Below are 17,784 nucleotides of genomic sequence, written 5' to 3' on the forward strand. Positions count from 1 at the left end.
TAACTGAAATAGCGTTAAACAGCTCGAAATACATTTCATCTTGTAGATTTGTGTAAGTAGGCGTCCTTTTCCTTGATGAATGAAAAACAGTCCAGCATTTCTTTAAGACATGAAGGTCAGTCGATCCAGACATTTTGAAGAACTTTCTTTAAGTGCAGTCGCAAAAACCATCAAGCACTCTGATGAAACTGGCTCCCATGAGGACCGCCACCGGAAAGGAAGAGCCAGAGTTACCTCTGTTGCTGAGGATAAGTATGTTATTTACCAGCCTCAGAAATTGTCAGTTAACTGCACCTAAGACACATTTGTGAACTCCTTCAAGATTGTTGGAAAAGCATTCCGGGTGTCTACCTCATGATAGGTTGAGAGAATGTGAAGAGTGGGCAAAGCTGTCATCAAAGCAAAAGGTGTCTACTTTGAAGTGTCTAAAATAAGAATCTATTTGGATTTCTACATGAGTGGTTAGGTGTTTGTACATAGTTTTGACTATTATTCTACAATGTGCACATTAGTAATAATAAAGAAATACCCTTGAATGAGCATCTCTCCCTGCTTTTGACTGGTACTGTATGTGGCCTCGGCATCTTTTAGTCTAGTTTTGAAATGGTGTGCATTCATAAAGACTTCAAACTAACATTTCCCACTAATGCCATCAGTGCAACAAGGCCGAGTTGCAGCTGCAACCCTAATAAAGTTTTTTGCTTGAAAGCTGTGATGGCCCATGGTTTTACTGCAGAGCATTTCTGGAAGAATATTGTTCACCAACTGCGCATAACTAATAAGGCCTTTGCCCAGTTTCTCTTACCTTATGATCCGTGCGTACATTCACAATACAGTCTTGCGTTACTGCATGGAGAGATATCTGTAACTCTATGTAAGGGGACAAGGCAACGTAATCTGCAATATTTATATATATATATTTTTCCCAGTGTGACACCAATAAACCAGGCACATGCTTTGTATTTAATGTAAGTTGAATTGTGAGGGAGCCTCTTTTTATTTTATTTTTATACAACGATCTTTGATTTGAACTTTAAGTGGCATCTTGGCATTGGTGATTATTATAGGCCTTGTTGAATTTCGCCTTGACCTCGGTACCCTTATTTGATCTGTCCTGCCTCGTTTGTGGTTATAGTTACTCTCGTCAGGAAGTGAGGGAGGAAGATTGTCACGCGCACATTTGCACCCGCACACACACACACACACACACACACACACACACAGCTACACACGCTACTTGCAAAACAGACAGAAGTAGAGATCTTTATATCTGCACAAGAATGATTATAAGGATAGTAATGTTCTGGCAAAATCCATAAATAGTTTGTTTTTGAAGTTCGCACTGAGGGGACCAATAAAATATAAAGGCTAACTCCGAAAGCCAAGTTAAAAGGTTGCAAAATGTGACAATTTGGTTTCAGTCCAACCCTCATTTTTTGTGATTGGTTTTACCATTTTTTTGTGTATCAGTTCACATAGTCTAGGACTTCTTCCCAGGTTTTTGCATATAGAAAATGGATTGGGGAAAAAAAGCCATGCACTGCAGAACCAATAAAAAAAAAATTCAGGGGGGGTCTTGATGCCGGGCCGGTAATAATTAATTTGCCTGAAAGCAAGGGGCATAGGTTTCTAAAGCAGTGTGTTTAGGCTTGTTGCCAGTTGTTGCTCCAGGGCTCGTAGACGCACTTTTGAAAATATCTTGATAGTCTGGTAACACAAGATTAAGCGTACTGTAATGTTATGTCAGTGAAGCTGCAGAAAGTCTGCGTTCCACTGGTTATAAATTACAATGCACCAGAAGCCTGGGCTCAAGGCCTGGAAATGAACCCGGGGAGACATGAGTCTCAACCGCCGTGAGTGAAGCGCAGGCTTTTCATGTGGTCTCGTCCGCCCGCCTGCAATGCCAAACCCCAAGCCAAAGAAAAAGAAGTGATGACAGATTGTGAGTCCAACATAATCTCCTTTTCTCTCTCTCTCTGGTGCTAAAGTAAAGATTAGGCCTCCATACAAGGCTCCTGATTAGCCAGAGGCTAGACAATTAGCACAGTCAACAACTCAACAACTGGTGATGACCTCCATGTTTGCAGGAATCCATGGAAATGACAAGTTCACATCCAAAGCCCTGTTGCCTTTCTTTTTTTTCTGGACTGGATGTTTATAATCAACACATTTGCTTGATAAATGAGATTCTAAATGATAGTAAGAATGCATGAATTGGCCTACCACTAACAATTCAGTTTTCTTTTGCATATATTGATTTTAACTTGCAAACTTTTGATTGGTACAGTATATTGTTCACACAATGTTAGTTTTTTTTGTTTTAGGAGAGTAATTTGGTTAAGAAATGTGGGGCTGAGCTGTCTGTGTGGTGTTAAGTTTTAGGATCCTCATGAAGCCTGACCTGTTAGGGAGAATGCTTGGCGAACCCAGCCACGGCTAGGCACAAGGAAACCACGTGGATTGGCCCGACACCAAGTAAAATCCAAGTCATGGCTCATTCTGAGGCTGCAGATGTTCCCCAAAATAATAAATATGCCCTGTATTATAATTCTTCTGTTGTTTATATAGCAAACAAGTCTCGGAGGCGAGGCGAGAAGAACTCGTTTAGTTTTGTGTGCTTGTGGTTTGCCAAATTCTGCTTCTAATTACAGACTGGGGTCCATGTAAGGAATGTGGGTGAACCGCTTGCGGTTGTGCCTGTGTGTGTTCCTGTGGCCTGTGTTTTTGTGGCACAGTAGTGCAGTCTGACACTGTTAATGGGATATATGAAATTTGTTCCAGACATTTTTCTTAGCTAACCACCCATCCGTCTTCATGCAAGTCTGCTTTGGAGGCGCGGTGCATGTTCTCGCCTGGGTTTTTAAGAGTTGGGGGGTTGCTTGTTCGTTTGTTCATACTCAGTTTTGGTTAATTTCATAGAGGGATATCTTGAGGTGTTTCTGGAAAAAAAAAACATTTAGTCCTTTGTTGTGCTTTGGAGTCAAATCATTCTTGGCTAATCTTTAGATTCTGTACTATGCACTCTTTTTTGACAGCATCCCTGTTGGCTTGAACAAAACCTGTACATACTTGATTGTTGTTGAAAAGTCTCAGAATCCGAACTGAATGCTAAAACATTAAATTACACTACGATGCTCAAAATGGACTTAATTTTAAAACCCAGCCATGCCATCAGACTCTAATGTCTTCAGAACTGGAAAACTGTTGGGTTTAATATTATTTAAAGCTTGACAAACTATTATTTAAAGGCTAGAGTTGACAAACTACAGTATTTCATAAGAAAGGAAAGGTTATAGCTACTGAACGACATCAATGAGAGACTGAGAGAGAGGGCCAATAAACCCAACAAATGGACATTAGACTGGTCTTTGGTCCTTTGGTCTAATGAGATTTTTGGTTCCAAACCCTTTGTGAGACACAACGTGGGTGGACGGATGATCTCTGCATGTTTGGTTCCCAATGTTAAGCATGGGGGAGGCAGTGTGATGGTGTGGGGTTGTTTTGCTTGGGACATGGTCAGTGATTTATTTAGAAAGCACACTCAACCAGCATGGCCACCACAGCATTCTGCAGTGATATGCCATCCCATCTGGTTTGTGCTTAGTGGGACAATCATTTGTTTTTCAACAGGACAATGACCCCAAACCCACTTCCATCAAGGGCTATCTGACCAAGAAGAAGAGTGATGGTGCTCCATCAGATGACCTGGCCTCCACAATCGCTTGACCTCAACCCAATTGAGATGGTTTGGGATGAGTTGGACTGTAGAGTGAAGGAAAACCCCCAACAAGTGCTTAGCATATTTGGGAACTCATTCAAGACTGTTGGAAAACCTCATAAAGCTGGTCGCGAGAATGCCAAGAGTATGCAAAGCTGTCATCAAGGCAAATGGTGGCAACTTTGAAGAATCTGAATTATAAATGGATTTGGATTTGTCTAACACTTATTTTTGTTTACTACCTTTCATGTGTTATTGTTTTGATGTTTTCACTTATTATACAGTGTGGAAAATAGTAAAACAAAAAATACCTTTGAATGAGTAGGTTTGTGCAAACTTTTGACTGGTACTGTACTAATGGACAAAAAGCTGTGAAATTCTTAACAGAGATGTCATGAATGTGTGGAATTCCAAAAGAATTTGCAGTCGGTTCAGTGTGAATTGGTTGCTGCTGAGCATTATTTGCTCCTTAACCAGTTTCTACTTATCGCCAGAACTTACTGTGAATAAAAGCATTGTTTTGGTTCGGCCTGTCCAGATTGGTGTCACACAACTTAACGAACATCGGACTGTCAATCCATTGTCCTCCTGGGATCATCATTTTTGTTGTTCAGTCACTTCGCGTCAGGCAGTCAGTAGTGAAAAAGACGCGCTGTCTGAAGTGCCGAAGATCTGCTAGCTTCTGAATGCCAGAAACGGATGGTTTCTCTCTTGTGCCTGTACGTATGAGTGACCGTCTCCGTTTGGCTGGATCCGATGATCTTCTGTACACAGGCTAGAAAGAAACTCTGGTAACAGTAGAATTTCCCACGTTGTGTAAAGAGGAGGGTGCACCGCCATGACCCGGTGTCTGAAGCAGTGTTTAGTGTGCATACTTCCTTTTGTTGGTCATGACATGTGCTATTGCCATTAGCCTTCATATCCCCATGGAAGCCTGTAAATTCAGCTTCTGAATGTTGATGAGGGTCCACTGCCGAGGCGGCTGGGTTTTTAGTATTCAACCCTTCATGCAGCAACACAAACAGGACGTTGGCATCGAGCTCCCTGTTTCCAGTCTCACACTGCTGGTGTGTGTGGTTGTGTGGTTGTGTGTGTGAGGGGGGTGGGTAGTGTGTGTTGTGTGTGGGGGGGGTGGGTAGTGTTTGTGTGTGGGGGGGGGGTGGGGTGTGGTGGGGGGGGTGCAGGTTTTATGTCTAACTATACTCATGGGGACCAAATGTCCCCATGAGTATAGTAAAACCAGAAAAAATTAGACTCATGGGGACCTTTTGCCAGTCCCCATGAGGCAAAAGTCAATTTCCGGTTTAGGGTCAAAATTCATTTTAGAGTTAGGATTGGGGTTTCTTCAAGGTCCAGGCGTTGTTGGTTAAGTTTAGGGTTAAGGTTAGGCATTACATCTAGGTTAAGTTTAGGCATACATGTTACTTTATTGGTGTTAGGGTTAGGTTAGGTTTAGGGTTAAGAGTAATGCAAGGGAGCATGCAATTTCTATTTTCTGATCCCCATGAGGATAGCCATACAAACTTGTGTGTGTGTGTGTGTGTGTGTGTGTGTGTGTGTGTGTGTGTTTTTCTGCTGGGAGTGTTAATGTAGTGTGTGTGTGTGTGTGTGTGTGTGTGTGTGTGTGTGTTTCTGCTGGGAGTGTTAATGTAGTGTGTGTGTGTGTGAACAAGGGGTTGAATAGGGCTTTGTCTGGGGGAGAGGGGCGACGGCGTGTACTCCCACATTTCCCGTCGCCTAGCGACGGTAATGCACAGATTGGCGAGAACATCTGCCGTGGTCGGTGCTGCCAAATTTGTGTTGTATAGTAAACACGACTCTGCAATCTCGCTCTCTCTCTCTCTGGTTCCCCCCCGTCCCTCCCTCCCTCCCTCCGGTGGGGAGAGGAAGAAGAGCTCTCCATCCTGCTGTTCTTTTGGGCTGTTTTCTTTTGGAAGGAGCAGTGTTTTTTCTGTCTCTCTCTCTTCTCTCCATTCACACACACCTCCAGGGTAATTTCACATATGACCTTTTGCTCCTCTGCCAGAGTAAGGATGCGCTGCCCTTGTCAAGCGACTGGAATATTCCAGGAAATGGTAGAGCTGAGACCTCTGAGGTGAAGATCTGTCAACACTGGTCGAGGAAAAAAAGGGGTTGGAAAATTAGGTTTTAGGTGTTAGAATAAGGTTGCGTTCCCCCTGAATCCCATTTGACAAATTTGTCTTCCATATCCATCCTTCATCCTGTGTTCTATCAATGAGCCTACACTGTTTTTGGTTCAGAAAGGGTCAAAGTTCAAATCTGAGATGTTCCTGTCCTGACCATGTCCACAACCCAATCAACACCCTCGCCGCCCCCCCCCCTCGAACCACGTGCTTTGATGGTCACAGGCCTGGATTTCGATGCTGATGAAATTCTACGTCTGCTCTGAGGCGTGTTGACGCCTCTTTGTGTGCTGGCCAATGCTGTGACATGGCTGCAGTGTGTTACAGTCCGCTGGGTAGTGCTGAGTTTAAAGACACCCCCCCCCCCCCCTTTCTGTCTCTCCATTTGTCTGTTTCTCTTTCACCTCTAAACTACTTTTGTCTTTCCCTTTTTCCTCACATGCTCTCTGCTTTCATGATCAGAAAATGTCACACCTCAGCCTGTCATCAAAATGCGGCACAAGATAGCGTTCTGATCAAAGGAGAAAGTGATCTGGGTTTCTGTGCACTGCAGAGCCATGACTCTAGTGCTTCTATTTGGAGCGGAGTGGCTTTTGCCGTGTCCCCCATAAAACATGAGACTGCACCCCGCTTTGTTATACAGAGGAAGCCTTTTCCGTTGTTTGGAGAGGGATGCTGGAGTTCAGACGTAGTCTGTGATTCTTGCGAACTTGATATCTATATAAGTAATGTCTAAATTCTTGTGTGTTTGTAGGAAGAACATCTTTTACCAATGCTCTTTTGACTGCTTTGAATGCACCAAACAGAGCTTTGAATGCCTTGGTTATGTAATTGTGTGAATTTAATCCAAACCCACTTTCCGGCAGTATTGTTTTGATGGATGGCTGTACTAAAGCTTTGTCTTTCTCTTTTGTGGCAGGACCAAGCCATGGAGAAGTGGACACACGGGAGTGCTTGTTCTATAACGTCAACTATGAGATTGAGAAGACCAATCAGAGTGGGGTAGAGCGCTGTGAGGGTGAGAAGGACAAGCGCTCGCACTGCTACGCCTCATGGCGCAACAACTCTGGTACCATCGAGCTGGTGAAGAAGGGCTGCTGGCTGGATGACTTCAACTGCTATGACAGGTAGAATATCCTGCCGTTCTGGCCTTATACAAAGGAAATCATTGAATTGATTCTAAATTCCTTGGTTAATGTTCTTGCAGGGAGCTGTACCCGAGTAAAGAAGTTCTTGGTATTTTCTCTCTCCATGCAGTCGATCAGACGTTATTTTAAATATTAAGTTTCCCATGTTTTGATACAATCCATACGCACTGAGCTTGTCAGAAACTTTCAAAGGACACTGAATGATGAAACAACACATGACTCCAGGAGCATCAATATTATTATAGTTATTATCATATTAGGAGCCAGGTATCAAGACTCATGACTGACCGCTCCAAACTGTCTCCCCTAAACGAGTCGCTGAGAGTGAGAGGTTGACAGACTTGTTGCCTTCCCCTGATACAGGTGTGAATGAGACCGTTCCGTCCAAGACAACAATTTCATTTTCACTCGCCAATAAAAGACCTGGGCCAAGCAACAGCCCGAAGACCAAACCCTAATCCTTAAGATGTAATGGCACCGATGGATTCGTTATCAGCACATTTATTCTGAGAATCTTTATTATGTGCAGCTGGTAGAATCAGTGTGCCCCCCCTTTGTTTGTCAAAGCGGGTTTGATATTGACTTGAGGCCATCAAATGTTTTCATTCTCCTGATGTGATCAGAGTCTCAAAGTGGTGGAGTGAAGCATAATGGCGTCCCATAGTTCACTAATTTAATAATGACTTCTGTTAATCTACTTGCATATGAACATGCATAAAAGTATAAACAATTACAGCTTGGTTTGTCACTCCGACACCATTTGTGGCATTGACGTCCACTCTTGCATCCGTGTGCAAAATAACATGAGCTTGTCTCTGTCATTTGCTTGTGTTTTCCGAGAAATTCATTTTTCATTAAATTCATCAGAATATGGACTCCATATTAAATGTCTCTCCGTCAAACTGGAATATTCAATTACTTCGCCACCTGCGAGTCCCGTAGGTGCTTGATAACCAAGGCTTTGCCCTCGCAGGGAAAGTCAGACGGAGTGGTGCATCAGATCTTCCAAACGATTGCTGCCATTGCAGTCTATTTCCAACCTTCCCGACACCCAGTAACATGCTTGAATAAATGAGAAGCTTGAATAGACCCTTTTCCACGGATACACATTAGAGAGAGAGCCCTAGGTCTGGAGATGATCCAATCCATCGCTTTGTTGTTTACAGAGCGAAACTCGGTTGTCATGTGGATGTGTACAAGGAGTTTAAATTAAATGGAATGCAGAATATTGAAGAACACTGCTGTGTTCAAGGAGAAATCCAAGGTACCAATGTGTATTGGACCTGTGTTTGGCCATTTCCCTCCAAAGGTTATTTACAATTTACATTTAAAGCTGTGTTAGCATCTCGCTATGAAGGCTGTCAGGCAAACGATTTCCGGAATCCTCATACAGACTGTCAGTGCAAAATTGGGCCAGCAACAATTGTTGATCTTGAAACTCTAAATGCCGACAGTCCCAGGTTGCTTAAACTAGAGGTCGCTACTTATTAAAATGGCAGACTAGCAGAGCCTCAGGTGCATGTTTCAAACACCCTATATCAAAGTGTGTTGAGTGACAGGCTTTCATCTGAAAGCTTCTTTTAAACGCTGAGGACTGTTTAAGATTAGATTTAGGTAATGATATGTTATTTGCTGGCACCAGTGAGGTGGTCTGACATGCTCTGAATACATTGTGCTCCATACTACCCAGCAACGCTGTGACCCTGGCTCCTCAAATTCACTGATGTATCTGCATAAAAAAAGAGTAAAGCATTGAAATCCTGGAGGCCACGTATCTTAATGTTTTTTTTTTTTTCTGTAGCACCAACTGAACTTAGCTCTGTCCAAGGTAACCCCTCATACATTTTACTACAAACCCTGTGGTCTCATGGGATCTCTCAAATCCCCTGTGGATGGGCCAAGTACCCCTGCTGGTGTTGGTAACCATGTCAGAGAAATCACGAAGTACGTGTACAATGAATAGCTTCAGATATCAATGTACAAATTTTGTCTTGTGATTATGAGTGTTTTCTGGCCTGAGGTTTCTTTTTGGACAGCTGAGCCCTAACTGGCAACCCTTGCTGAGGGAAGGGAGTGGATGAGGTGATTGGCAAAGTATTTGTCTTTCATCCCATCTCCTTTTAAATTAGGGAGTTGTCATCCGCTTGCTAACATTACCCATTGCAGCTTTCTGATTGGCCACCACACCAGTAGTGCGGCTTTGATTAACCAACATAAACAACAAACACGTGTGAGGGAACGCATGTCATATTGGTGTAACTGTCCCTGTCCCTAGTCCTTTTCCTGTTTCACGCTTTTTCTTTTTTTTTCATAAATTAATGTGTTCTTCCTACTGAAGAATGCCCAGGCAGTCCATTATTTACTAGGAAGGGATTGGGCATGAATGTCAGAGAAATGTTTCCACAGGGGCCATGTTTGGTGTTTGAGGTCCAGAGGGCCATTGCTTTAGTTTTCTAGCTTTCATTTCAGTCTCACTAGCTCACAATGTGATTGTTAGCGAGCTGGACAAAATAAAGTAAAAAATATATAGTTTGAATATCATGATCCTTCCATATTTAACATTTTTATTTATTTTTACTGAAATAACCTGTGGTTCAAATTGGTCCCCCTGCAGGCTGGGACGAATGTTTGACCCCTTTATGGTGTCGTAGGGTGTACGACATTCTCTCAAGTGCTGAAGTAAAACAACAAGTATATATTCTTCTTTTCTCTCAGGCAAGAGTGTGTGGCAACGGAGGAGAACCCTCAGGTGTTCTTTTGTTGCTGCGAGGGGAACTTCTGCAACGAACGGTTTACCCATCTACCTGAGGTCAACGGACCGAGTAAGTGGACAAGTAGGACTTCATCTTTTTCCTTTTCTTTGGAGGAGGACTTCATCTTTTTCCTTTTCTTTGGTGTTACCCCCATATAAATGAATGGGGGGGGGGGGGGAGACGGCGGCTCCGTCACTTATCACAGAAAATGAATTTGAATGTGGAGGTTTGTTTTGTAATTAAAATTCTATCGTTAGGCTACGCCTCATTTGCTTGGTTCGACATTATTTCTGCACTGGCCCGTGCACATCCGAATACCCTTGTATAATAGGAATCCCATTCCTCAGACATTAAACCACTTCTCCAGGCTTTTTTTCAGACCTGTGTACATTGTTTCTGAAACATGCATCTAATTACTTCCAGGGCATTGCGGGTCGAGGTCTTACCAAATGTAGGGGTCATATAAAACTACTGGATATCCTGAATTGGCTTATGTTGTCCAAATCATTGTTCTGTTCATTGGTTTCCATGCAAATATCATACACTGTGTTGTAGCGTCATACTCAAGCTATCCATGTTCTCTTGTAGGTAAGCATTTCACCGTCAGTGACCGTCAGTTGATTCATTTGGTATTTTCTGCCTGGTGTGAAGTAAAACGCACTTGGCTGATATTTTATTTGACATCTGTGTAATACCGGTAACATCTCTGGATGCTTCGTTGGCCTCATCCAGGGTTTAGTATTGACTCTGTTCCCCAAACGCTCCTCACAGTAGGGCATGTAAGGTCTTAAACATGTCTGACTGAAATGTGCGAGAAGCCGCAGGAGTATTGAAGTACAACCCCTGTTTGCAGACCGGGAATCTGGAAAAGGTATGGGTAAATCTGCCCAGGAGAGTAGCGACTTCAAACTCGCACAGCTCCCCTTTCTATCCAGGTATTATGGATCACGGAAACAGACACCCGTCTTTCTGTTAAAGCCCCACTAGGGTCAAGGAGAACCTGTACAGTGTGACTGACTGCCTTTCTCTGTACCTTATCCCCCTCCTTTCCCCTTTTCTACAGTCCCCTCACCCCTTCTCTCTTCTCTACTCCCTCCCTTCCCCTTTTCTACAGTCTCCTCACCCCTTCTCTCTTCTCTACCTCCTCCCGTCCCCTCCCTGTGTCCCTGTGCCTCTCGACGGCCGCTGGGTAACTCTGTTCTCTCCCTGCAGTGATCAAGGCCCCTCCCCCCACCCCCACGCTGCTCAGCGTGCTGGTCTACTCCCTGCTGCCCGTCACCATGTTGTCCATGGCCCTGCTGCTGGCCTTCTGGATGTACCGCCACCGCAAGCCGCCCTATGGCCACGTGGACGTCAACGAGGTCAGCCGCCGCCTCTTCACCGCGTGCTCCTGTGTATCTGTTCTCGGTCTCCTGCGCCGCCTGCTTGCAATCACCCCGCTGTTTTAATCGGTGTATGTAGCGACTGAATTGAACTAAAGGCATTTAGGCCTGCCTCAGCAGGATTAACGTTTAAAAACCGGGCGGGCCCTGCTTATTGCGGTAACCTCTCTGTGTCTCTCCTCCGTTCCCTCGATACTCTCGCTCGTTTCATCCCCTGTTCTTCGGAGGCCATCTTGTTAGCAGCCCCCGAAGCTGCCAATAAGCCCATGTAGCGCCTCTGTTAACAATTAGCACCATCTAGAGGTAGTTGAGTGCCAATGCATTGTGACTCAGGATGGCGTTACAGGTTCGGTGTTCTTATAGCACGGCCTGTGGTTAGAGCCACTCTATACTAGCCAAATTCTGTCAGGCTTGAGATTTTTGCTTTAAGCAATGCTTACTGTTTTTCTGTAGAATATTTGAGTTCACATTTTACATCGATATGAATGTTCCCCTTAGGACAAAGTTGTCAGTTGAGTGGCAATCCCTCCTCACTGCCTTGTTAAAGTAAACGACCCAGTGCTTCTCTGTACTGACCTTGCTGCTCTTTACTCAACAGGAACCAGGCCTTGTGCCCCCTCCCTCCCCGTTGGTAGGGCTCAAACCCCTACAGCTGCTGGAGATCAAGGCCAGGGGCCGCTTTGGCTGCGTGTGGAAGGCCCAGATGATGAATGAATACGTTGCTGTCAAGATCTTCCCCATTCAAGTATGTGGCTGAAACTGTGATGTAAGGTCCCCTCTGTCTGTCTGTCCTCTGAAGTGTTTAATTTGACATTCACTTCGCCACAGGACAAACAGTCCTGGACCAACGAGCGAGACGTGTTCCTTACGCCAGGGATGAAGCATGAGAACCTGCTGCGGTACATTGCCGCCGAAAAACGTGGGACGAACCTAGAGATGGAGCTGTGGCTCATCTCTGAGTTCCATGAGAGGGTAAGGAAGGTGGAAGGGGGTGTCCGGGGGGGGTTAGTGTGTGGAGGTCATGATAGAGGAGGTTAGTGTGTGTGTGTGTGTGTGTGTGTGGGCGGAGGAGGTTAGTGTGTGTGTGGGCTGAGGAGGTTAGTGTGTGTGTGTGGGCTGAGGAGGTTAGTGTGTGTGTGTGGGCTGAGGAGGTTAGTGTGTGTGTGTGGGCGGAGGAGGTTAGTGTGTGTGTGGGCGGAGGAGGTTAGTGTGTGTGTGTGTGTGTGGGCGGAGGAGGTTAGTGTGTGTGTGTGTGGGCGGAGGAGGTTAGTGTGTGTGTGTGTGTGGGCGGAGGAGGTTAGTGTGTGTGTGTGTGTGTGGGCGGAGGAGGTTAGTGTGTGTGTGTGTGTGTGTGTGTGTGTGGGCGGAGGAGGTTAGTGTGTGTGTGTGTGTGTGGGCGGAGGAGGTTAGTGTGTGTGTGTGTGTGTGGGCGGAGGAGGTTAGTGTGTGTGTGTGTGTGTGGGCGGAGGAGGTTAGTGTCTGTGTGTGTGTGTGGGCGGAGGAGGTTAGTGTGTGTGTGTGTGTGTGGGCGGAGGAGGTTAGTGTCTGTGTGTGTGTGTGGGCGGAGGAGGTTAGTGTGTGTGTGTGTGTGTGTGTGTGTGTGGGCGGAGGAGGTTAGTGTGTGTGTGTGTGTGTGTGTGTGTGTGTGTGTGTGTGTGTGTGTGTGGGCGGAGGAGGTTAGTGTGTGTGTGTGTGTGTGTGTGTGTGTGTGGGCGGAGGAGGTTAGTGTGTGTGTGTGTGTGTGTGTGTGTGTGTGTGTGTGGGCGGAGGAGGTTAGTGTGTGTGTGTGTGTGTGGGCGGAGGAGGTTAGTGTGTGTGTGTGTGTGTGTGTGTGTGTGTGTGTGTGTGTGGGCGGAGGAGGTTAGTGTGTGTGTGTGGGCGGAGGAGGTTAGTGTGTGTGTGTGGGCGGAGGAGGTTAGTGTGTGTGTGTGTGTGGGCGGAGGAGGTTAGTGTGTGTGTGTGTGTGTGTGGGCGGAGGAGGTTAGTGTGTGTGTGTGGGCGGAGGAGGTTAGTGTGTGTGTGTGTGTGTGTGTGTGTGTGTGGGCGGAGGAGGTTAGTGTGTGTGTGTGTGTGGGCGGAGGAGGTTAGTGTGTGTGTGTGTGTGGGCGGAGGAGGTTTGTGTGTGTGGGCGGAGGAGGTTAGTGTGTGTGTGTGTGTGGGCGGAGGAGGTTAGTGTGTGTGTGGGCGGAGGAGGTTAGTGTGTGTGTGGGCGGAGGAGGTTAGTGTGTGTGTGTGTGTGTGTGTGTGTGTGTGTGTGTGTGTGTGTGTGTGTGTGTGTGTGTGTGTGTGGGCGGAGGAGGTTAGTGTGTGTGTGTGTGTGTGTGTGGGCGGAGGAGGTTAGTGTGTGTGTGTGTGTGTGTGTGTGTGGGCGGAGGAGGTTAGTGTGTGTGTGTGTGTGGGCGGAGGAGGTTTGTGTGTGTGGGCGGAGGAGGTTAGTGTGTGTGTGTGTGTGTGGGCGGAGGAGGTTAGTGTGTGTGTGGGCGGAGGAGGTTAGTGTGTGTGTGGGCGGAGGAGGTTAGTGTGTGTGTGTGTGTGTGTGTGTGTGTGTGTGTGTGTGTGTGTGTGTGTGTGTGTGTGTGTGTGTGTGTGGGCGGAGGAGGTTAGTGTGTGTGTGTGTGTGTGTGGGCGGAGGAGGTTAGTGTGTGTGTGTGTGTGTGTGTGGGCGGAGGAGGTTAGTGTGTGTGTGTGTGTGGGCGGAGGAGGTTAGTGTGTGTGTGTGTGTGGGCGGAGGAGGTTAGTGTGTGTGTGTGTGTGGGCGGAGGAGGTTAGTGTGTGTGTGTGTGTGGGCGGAGGAGGTTAGTGTGTGTGTGTGTGTGTGGGCGGAGGAGGTTAGTGTGTGTGTGTGTGTGTGTGTGTGTGTGGGCGGAGGAGGTTAGTGTGTGTGGGCGGAGGAGGTTAGTGTGTGTGTGTGTGTGTGTGTGGGCGGAGGAGGTTAGTGTGTGTGTGTGTGTGTGGGCGGAGGAGGTTAGTGTGTGTGTGTGTGTGGTCGGAGGAGGTTAGTGTGACGAGGAGGGGGAAGAGGTGGTGGTTAGTGTGACGAGGAGGGGGAAGAGGTGGTGGTTAGTGTGACGAGGAGGGGGAAGAGGTGGTGGTTAGTGTGACGGGGAGGTGGAAGAGGTGGTGGTTAGTGTGACGAGGAGGGGGAAGAGGTGGTGGTTAGTGTGACGGGGAGGTGGAAGAGGTGGTGGTTAGTGTGACGGGGAGGGGGAAGAGGTGGTGGTTAGTGTGACGGGGAGGGGGAAGAGGTGGTGGTTAGTGTGACGGGGAGGGGGAAGAGGTGGTGGTTAGTGTGACGGGGAGGGGGAAGAGGTGGTGGTTAGTGTGACGGGGAGGGGGAAGAGGTGGTGGTTAGTGTGACGGGGAGGGGGAAGAGGTGGTGGTTAGTGTGTTGGGGGGAAGAGGTGGTGGTTGGGGGGGTTAATGGGCTTATGTTATTACATTCATTATTATATTTCGTTTTGCACGCTGTATAAAACTAGCCTCCATTCACTGCGCTTTGGAAATGTTCTCTGTTTCCATATCAGGCTTGCTACTGAGAATCCCAATGTTTATATATTTATTGGCTCTGAGAAAACTGTTTTGTTGCTCCAAGGGGCATTGCCTTTTAATTTTCCTGGCTGTTGAATTTTCAACAGCGAGGAAAATTGCAAGATGTTTGGCTACAATTTAATAGCACTCAATTTTACAGACCACAGTGGCTGGCTGGCCATTGATCTTGGACAATAAACTATATATGAATGATAACAACCCTGTCTCTGCAGTCAAATACACTTATTTTTTCCTCAGTTCAGTCATTGGCAAGTTATTTTGTGTATGCTCTGTGGATGTTGTTAAAAGATCCACTTCTTTCTTTCTTTCTCTCTTTCTTTTCTGTTTGTGTATTTTGCAGGGTTCCCTGACAGACTATTTGAAAGGGAATGTCATCAGCTGGATTGAGCTGTGTCACATCGCTGAGACCATGGCCTGTGGGCTGGCATATCTTCATGAGGATGTGCCCCGCTATAAAGGGGAAGGGCCCAAGCCAGCCATTGCTCACAGGTTAGGCACACTCCAGAATATCAGGCTGTTTGTTTGTGAGAGAGACATTCAGTTTGGGCCTTTATTTGAACAGCATCTTTTTTTTCTTCTCTAAATAATTGTTAATCCTAAAATACTGAAGCGTTATGCAGAATCTTAGCTCTGTCTGAAAGCAGAGGGTTTAGGGTTTCTTAATGTTTTTACATTTTTAGAGTCAACAGTCTATAAAAAGCAGAAAAAAAGTCTAAAAATAGCTACCCTTATTCATTTGTTTTGTGTATGTTTAATATCTTAGTTGTTTCAAATTAAATGACTATTTAGCAGTCAGTGTTGTTTATGTGGTGTTATCCAGTGGGGAAGTACCTAATTGAACATTTTGATTCCAGAAAAAAATATATATATTTGTGGGTGAATACTTTTCACTTTTTCACTGTATTTATAAAAAAATATTATAATAATAAATCCAGTGTAAAAGGTTTGGCTGTGCTGTTCCCTACTTGACCCCACTTGGCCTGAACGAGCGTAACGTCTCTAGGCTCAGTCACTGAACTCCCATCTGCCTTCCCTCCTCCAGGGACTTCAAAAGTAAGAACGTGATGCTTCGGACGGACCTGACAGCCATTATCGGAGACTTCGGTCTGGCGGTGCGGTTTGAGCCGGGCAAGCCGCCGGGGGACACTCACGGCCAGGTGTGCGGACAAACGCCAGTCTGGTTACATACCAATTTGGTACTCTTCTCACAGAGATGAAGTGGCACTCCAGTCTAATTTTTACCTAATTTGGCTCCTGATTTACCAAACAAAAGCTCTGTGGGCAGTCCTTGTATATTTTATGACATGGCAAATTAAAGGTGGGCTTTCCTGACATTATGTATTCCCATAGGCTAAACACAATGTGATCCTAATGGCACACAACATTTTCCTTGAATTTATTTCTCCCAAAATTAGCCACAAGTTTATTGACAGGCATGAAATATAGTCTACTAGCTAATGGTGTAGCTTTGGCAGCTTGTTAAACCTCATTATGTTAAAAGGAATAATGGTGAGGGCTACTGCTAACCAGAGCAGCCCACATAACGTTGAATGTCTTCCTCCAAAAGAGCAGTTTTAGCCAAAATAAATGATGTACTCGTTGTGCTCGCACGACAGGGAAAGAGTGGGTGTGTGCGTTCGAGTGGGTGCGTGTTCGCGTTCGTGCGTGGGGCTGTCGGTCTGACCTTATCTGACTGTGTCTCGTATATCTGTCAACCAGGTGGGTACCAGGCGCTACATGGCACCAGAGGTCCTGGAAGGGGCCATCAACTTCCAGCGGGACGCCTTTCTCAGGATAGACATGTACGCCATGGGACTGGTGCTGTGGGAGCTGGTGTCACGCTGCAAGGCGGCTGACGGTGGGTCATACAGACACACACAGACACACACACACCAAGCTTTTTGTCAGCAGGCGACTTCCAGCTTCTTGTCTGTAACATTTAAATGTATCCAATCAAATTGTCCGGGCTGCCAAATGGCAAAGATGCAGGCCTTTTTATTTTTATTTTTATTTTTTTTGATTCATGCAAAACGTTCGAGAAAAAGCTTGTAATGTTTGTTGTGGACAAGGATGAGAAGAATCAAGTGTGTACTTCTGGAGTTGATCAGTAGAGCTTTTGCTGTGTTTGTAGTCTGTTGTAGTTTAACAAGGCTCTGTCCAAAAATATAATTAAGTTCTGTGCGAACATGCTGGTCAGTTGCCGGATGGCGCTAGTCTGTCGGTCTAGTAAGATAATTGCCGCTACTAATCCTACTGTAGAATTAACTGCAGTCATAAGGTCAAAAGTGGGTGGAGGTGGGGGGGGGGGGGGGGGGTTATTGACTCAAGATACAGAAGGTAGTTAGGAAAGAGTAGTTTGCAAACTGCACATCACTAGGCCTTCTAAAGTGTCTAGAGAGGTATAAATCACCAACGTTTTGTTTTCTAAATGTCCTAGAGAAGAGAGAGACAATGATGTTGAGATGCAGGTGGGACAATAATGAATGAATAAATACATTCTAAATAAAATTGCAGGAAAGGGAAAGTGACGGGTGGGAAGAAAACACCCGCCACACACAGACACTGAGGATCCCATCACTTTGGAGTAAGCATAGCATTGCGTAAATAGGCTTCCACATTCAGATTTGATTTCCTTCACCAGTTGATCTTTTGACATTTAAATCAGCTCTGAACAAAGGGCAAAAAGACCAGTGACTGTTCAGATTTGTGGAACACAAATGTTCCGTTAGTGGAAGCCTCAATGGGGTTGCCTGTGTGAACGCGGCCTGTGAGAATCGTGGGTGCTGCGTATCGGCCAATGGGAGGCGCAACCCCGCCGGCGTTCCTATCTGAGATGTGTGTTTTCTGTGCTGCATTGGCAGGCCCGGTGGATGAGTACATGCTGCCGTTCGAGGAGGAGATCGGCCAGCACCCGTCCCTGGAGGACCTGCAGGAGGTGGTGGTCCACAAAAAGATGAGGCCGGTCTTCAAGGACTGCTGGCTCAAACACCCTGTGAGTACTGCGACGCGTCAGTCCCGAGGTGGAACAGAACCGATTCCCGTTCCGCGGAATGTGACGCACTTAATGGACGGTTATGTGATAAACACAGG

General features: G+C 46.0%; 1 protein-coding gene across 1 annotated transcript in view; it reads left to right on the forward strand.

Annotated features, from left to right (window-relative positions):
• Window positions 1–17,784, forward strand: part of acvr2ba (activin A receptor type 2Ba) — a 42,961-nt gene that overhangs the window by 18,189 nt on the left and 6,988 nt on the right. The window contains exons 2-10 of the mRNA XM_013139687.3: window positions 6,782–6,989; window positions 9,726–9,832; window positions 10,976–11,124; window positions 11,744–11,890; window positions 11,974–12,117; window positions 15,035–15,183; window positions 15,737–15,851; window positions 16,414–16,552; window positions 17,556–17,686. Coding sequence (XP_012995141.1) covers window positions 6,782–6,989; window positions 9,726–9,832; window positions 10,976–11,124; window positions 11,744–11,890; window positions 11,974–12,117; window positions 15,035–15,183; window positions 15,737–15,851; window positions 16,414–16,552; window positions 17,556–17,686 — 1,289 coding nt within the window. The remainder of the gene's footprint in view (window positions 1–6,781; window positions 6,990–9,725; window positions 9,833–10,975; window positions 11,125–11,743; window positions 11,891–11,973; window positions 12,118–15,034; window positions 15,184–15,736; window positions 15,852–16,413; window positions 16,553–17,555; window positions 17,687–17,784) is intronic.

The sequence above is a fragment of the Esox lucius genome, chromosome 21, assembly GCF_011004845.1.
Source record: "Esox lucius isolate fEsoLuc1 chromosome 21, fEsoLuc1.pri, whole genome shotgun sequence".
In the NCBI taxonomy this organism is placed as follows: Eukaryota; Metazoa; Chordata; class Actinopteri; order Esociformes; family Esocidae; genus Esox; species Esox lucius.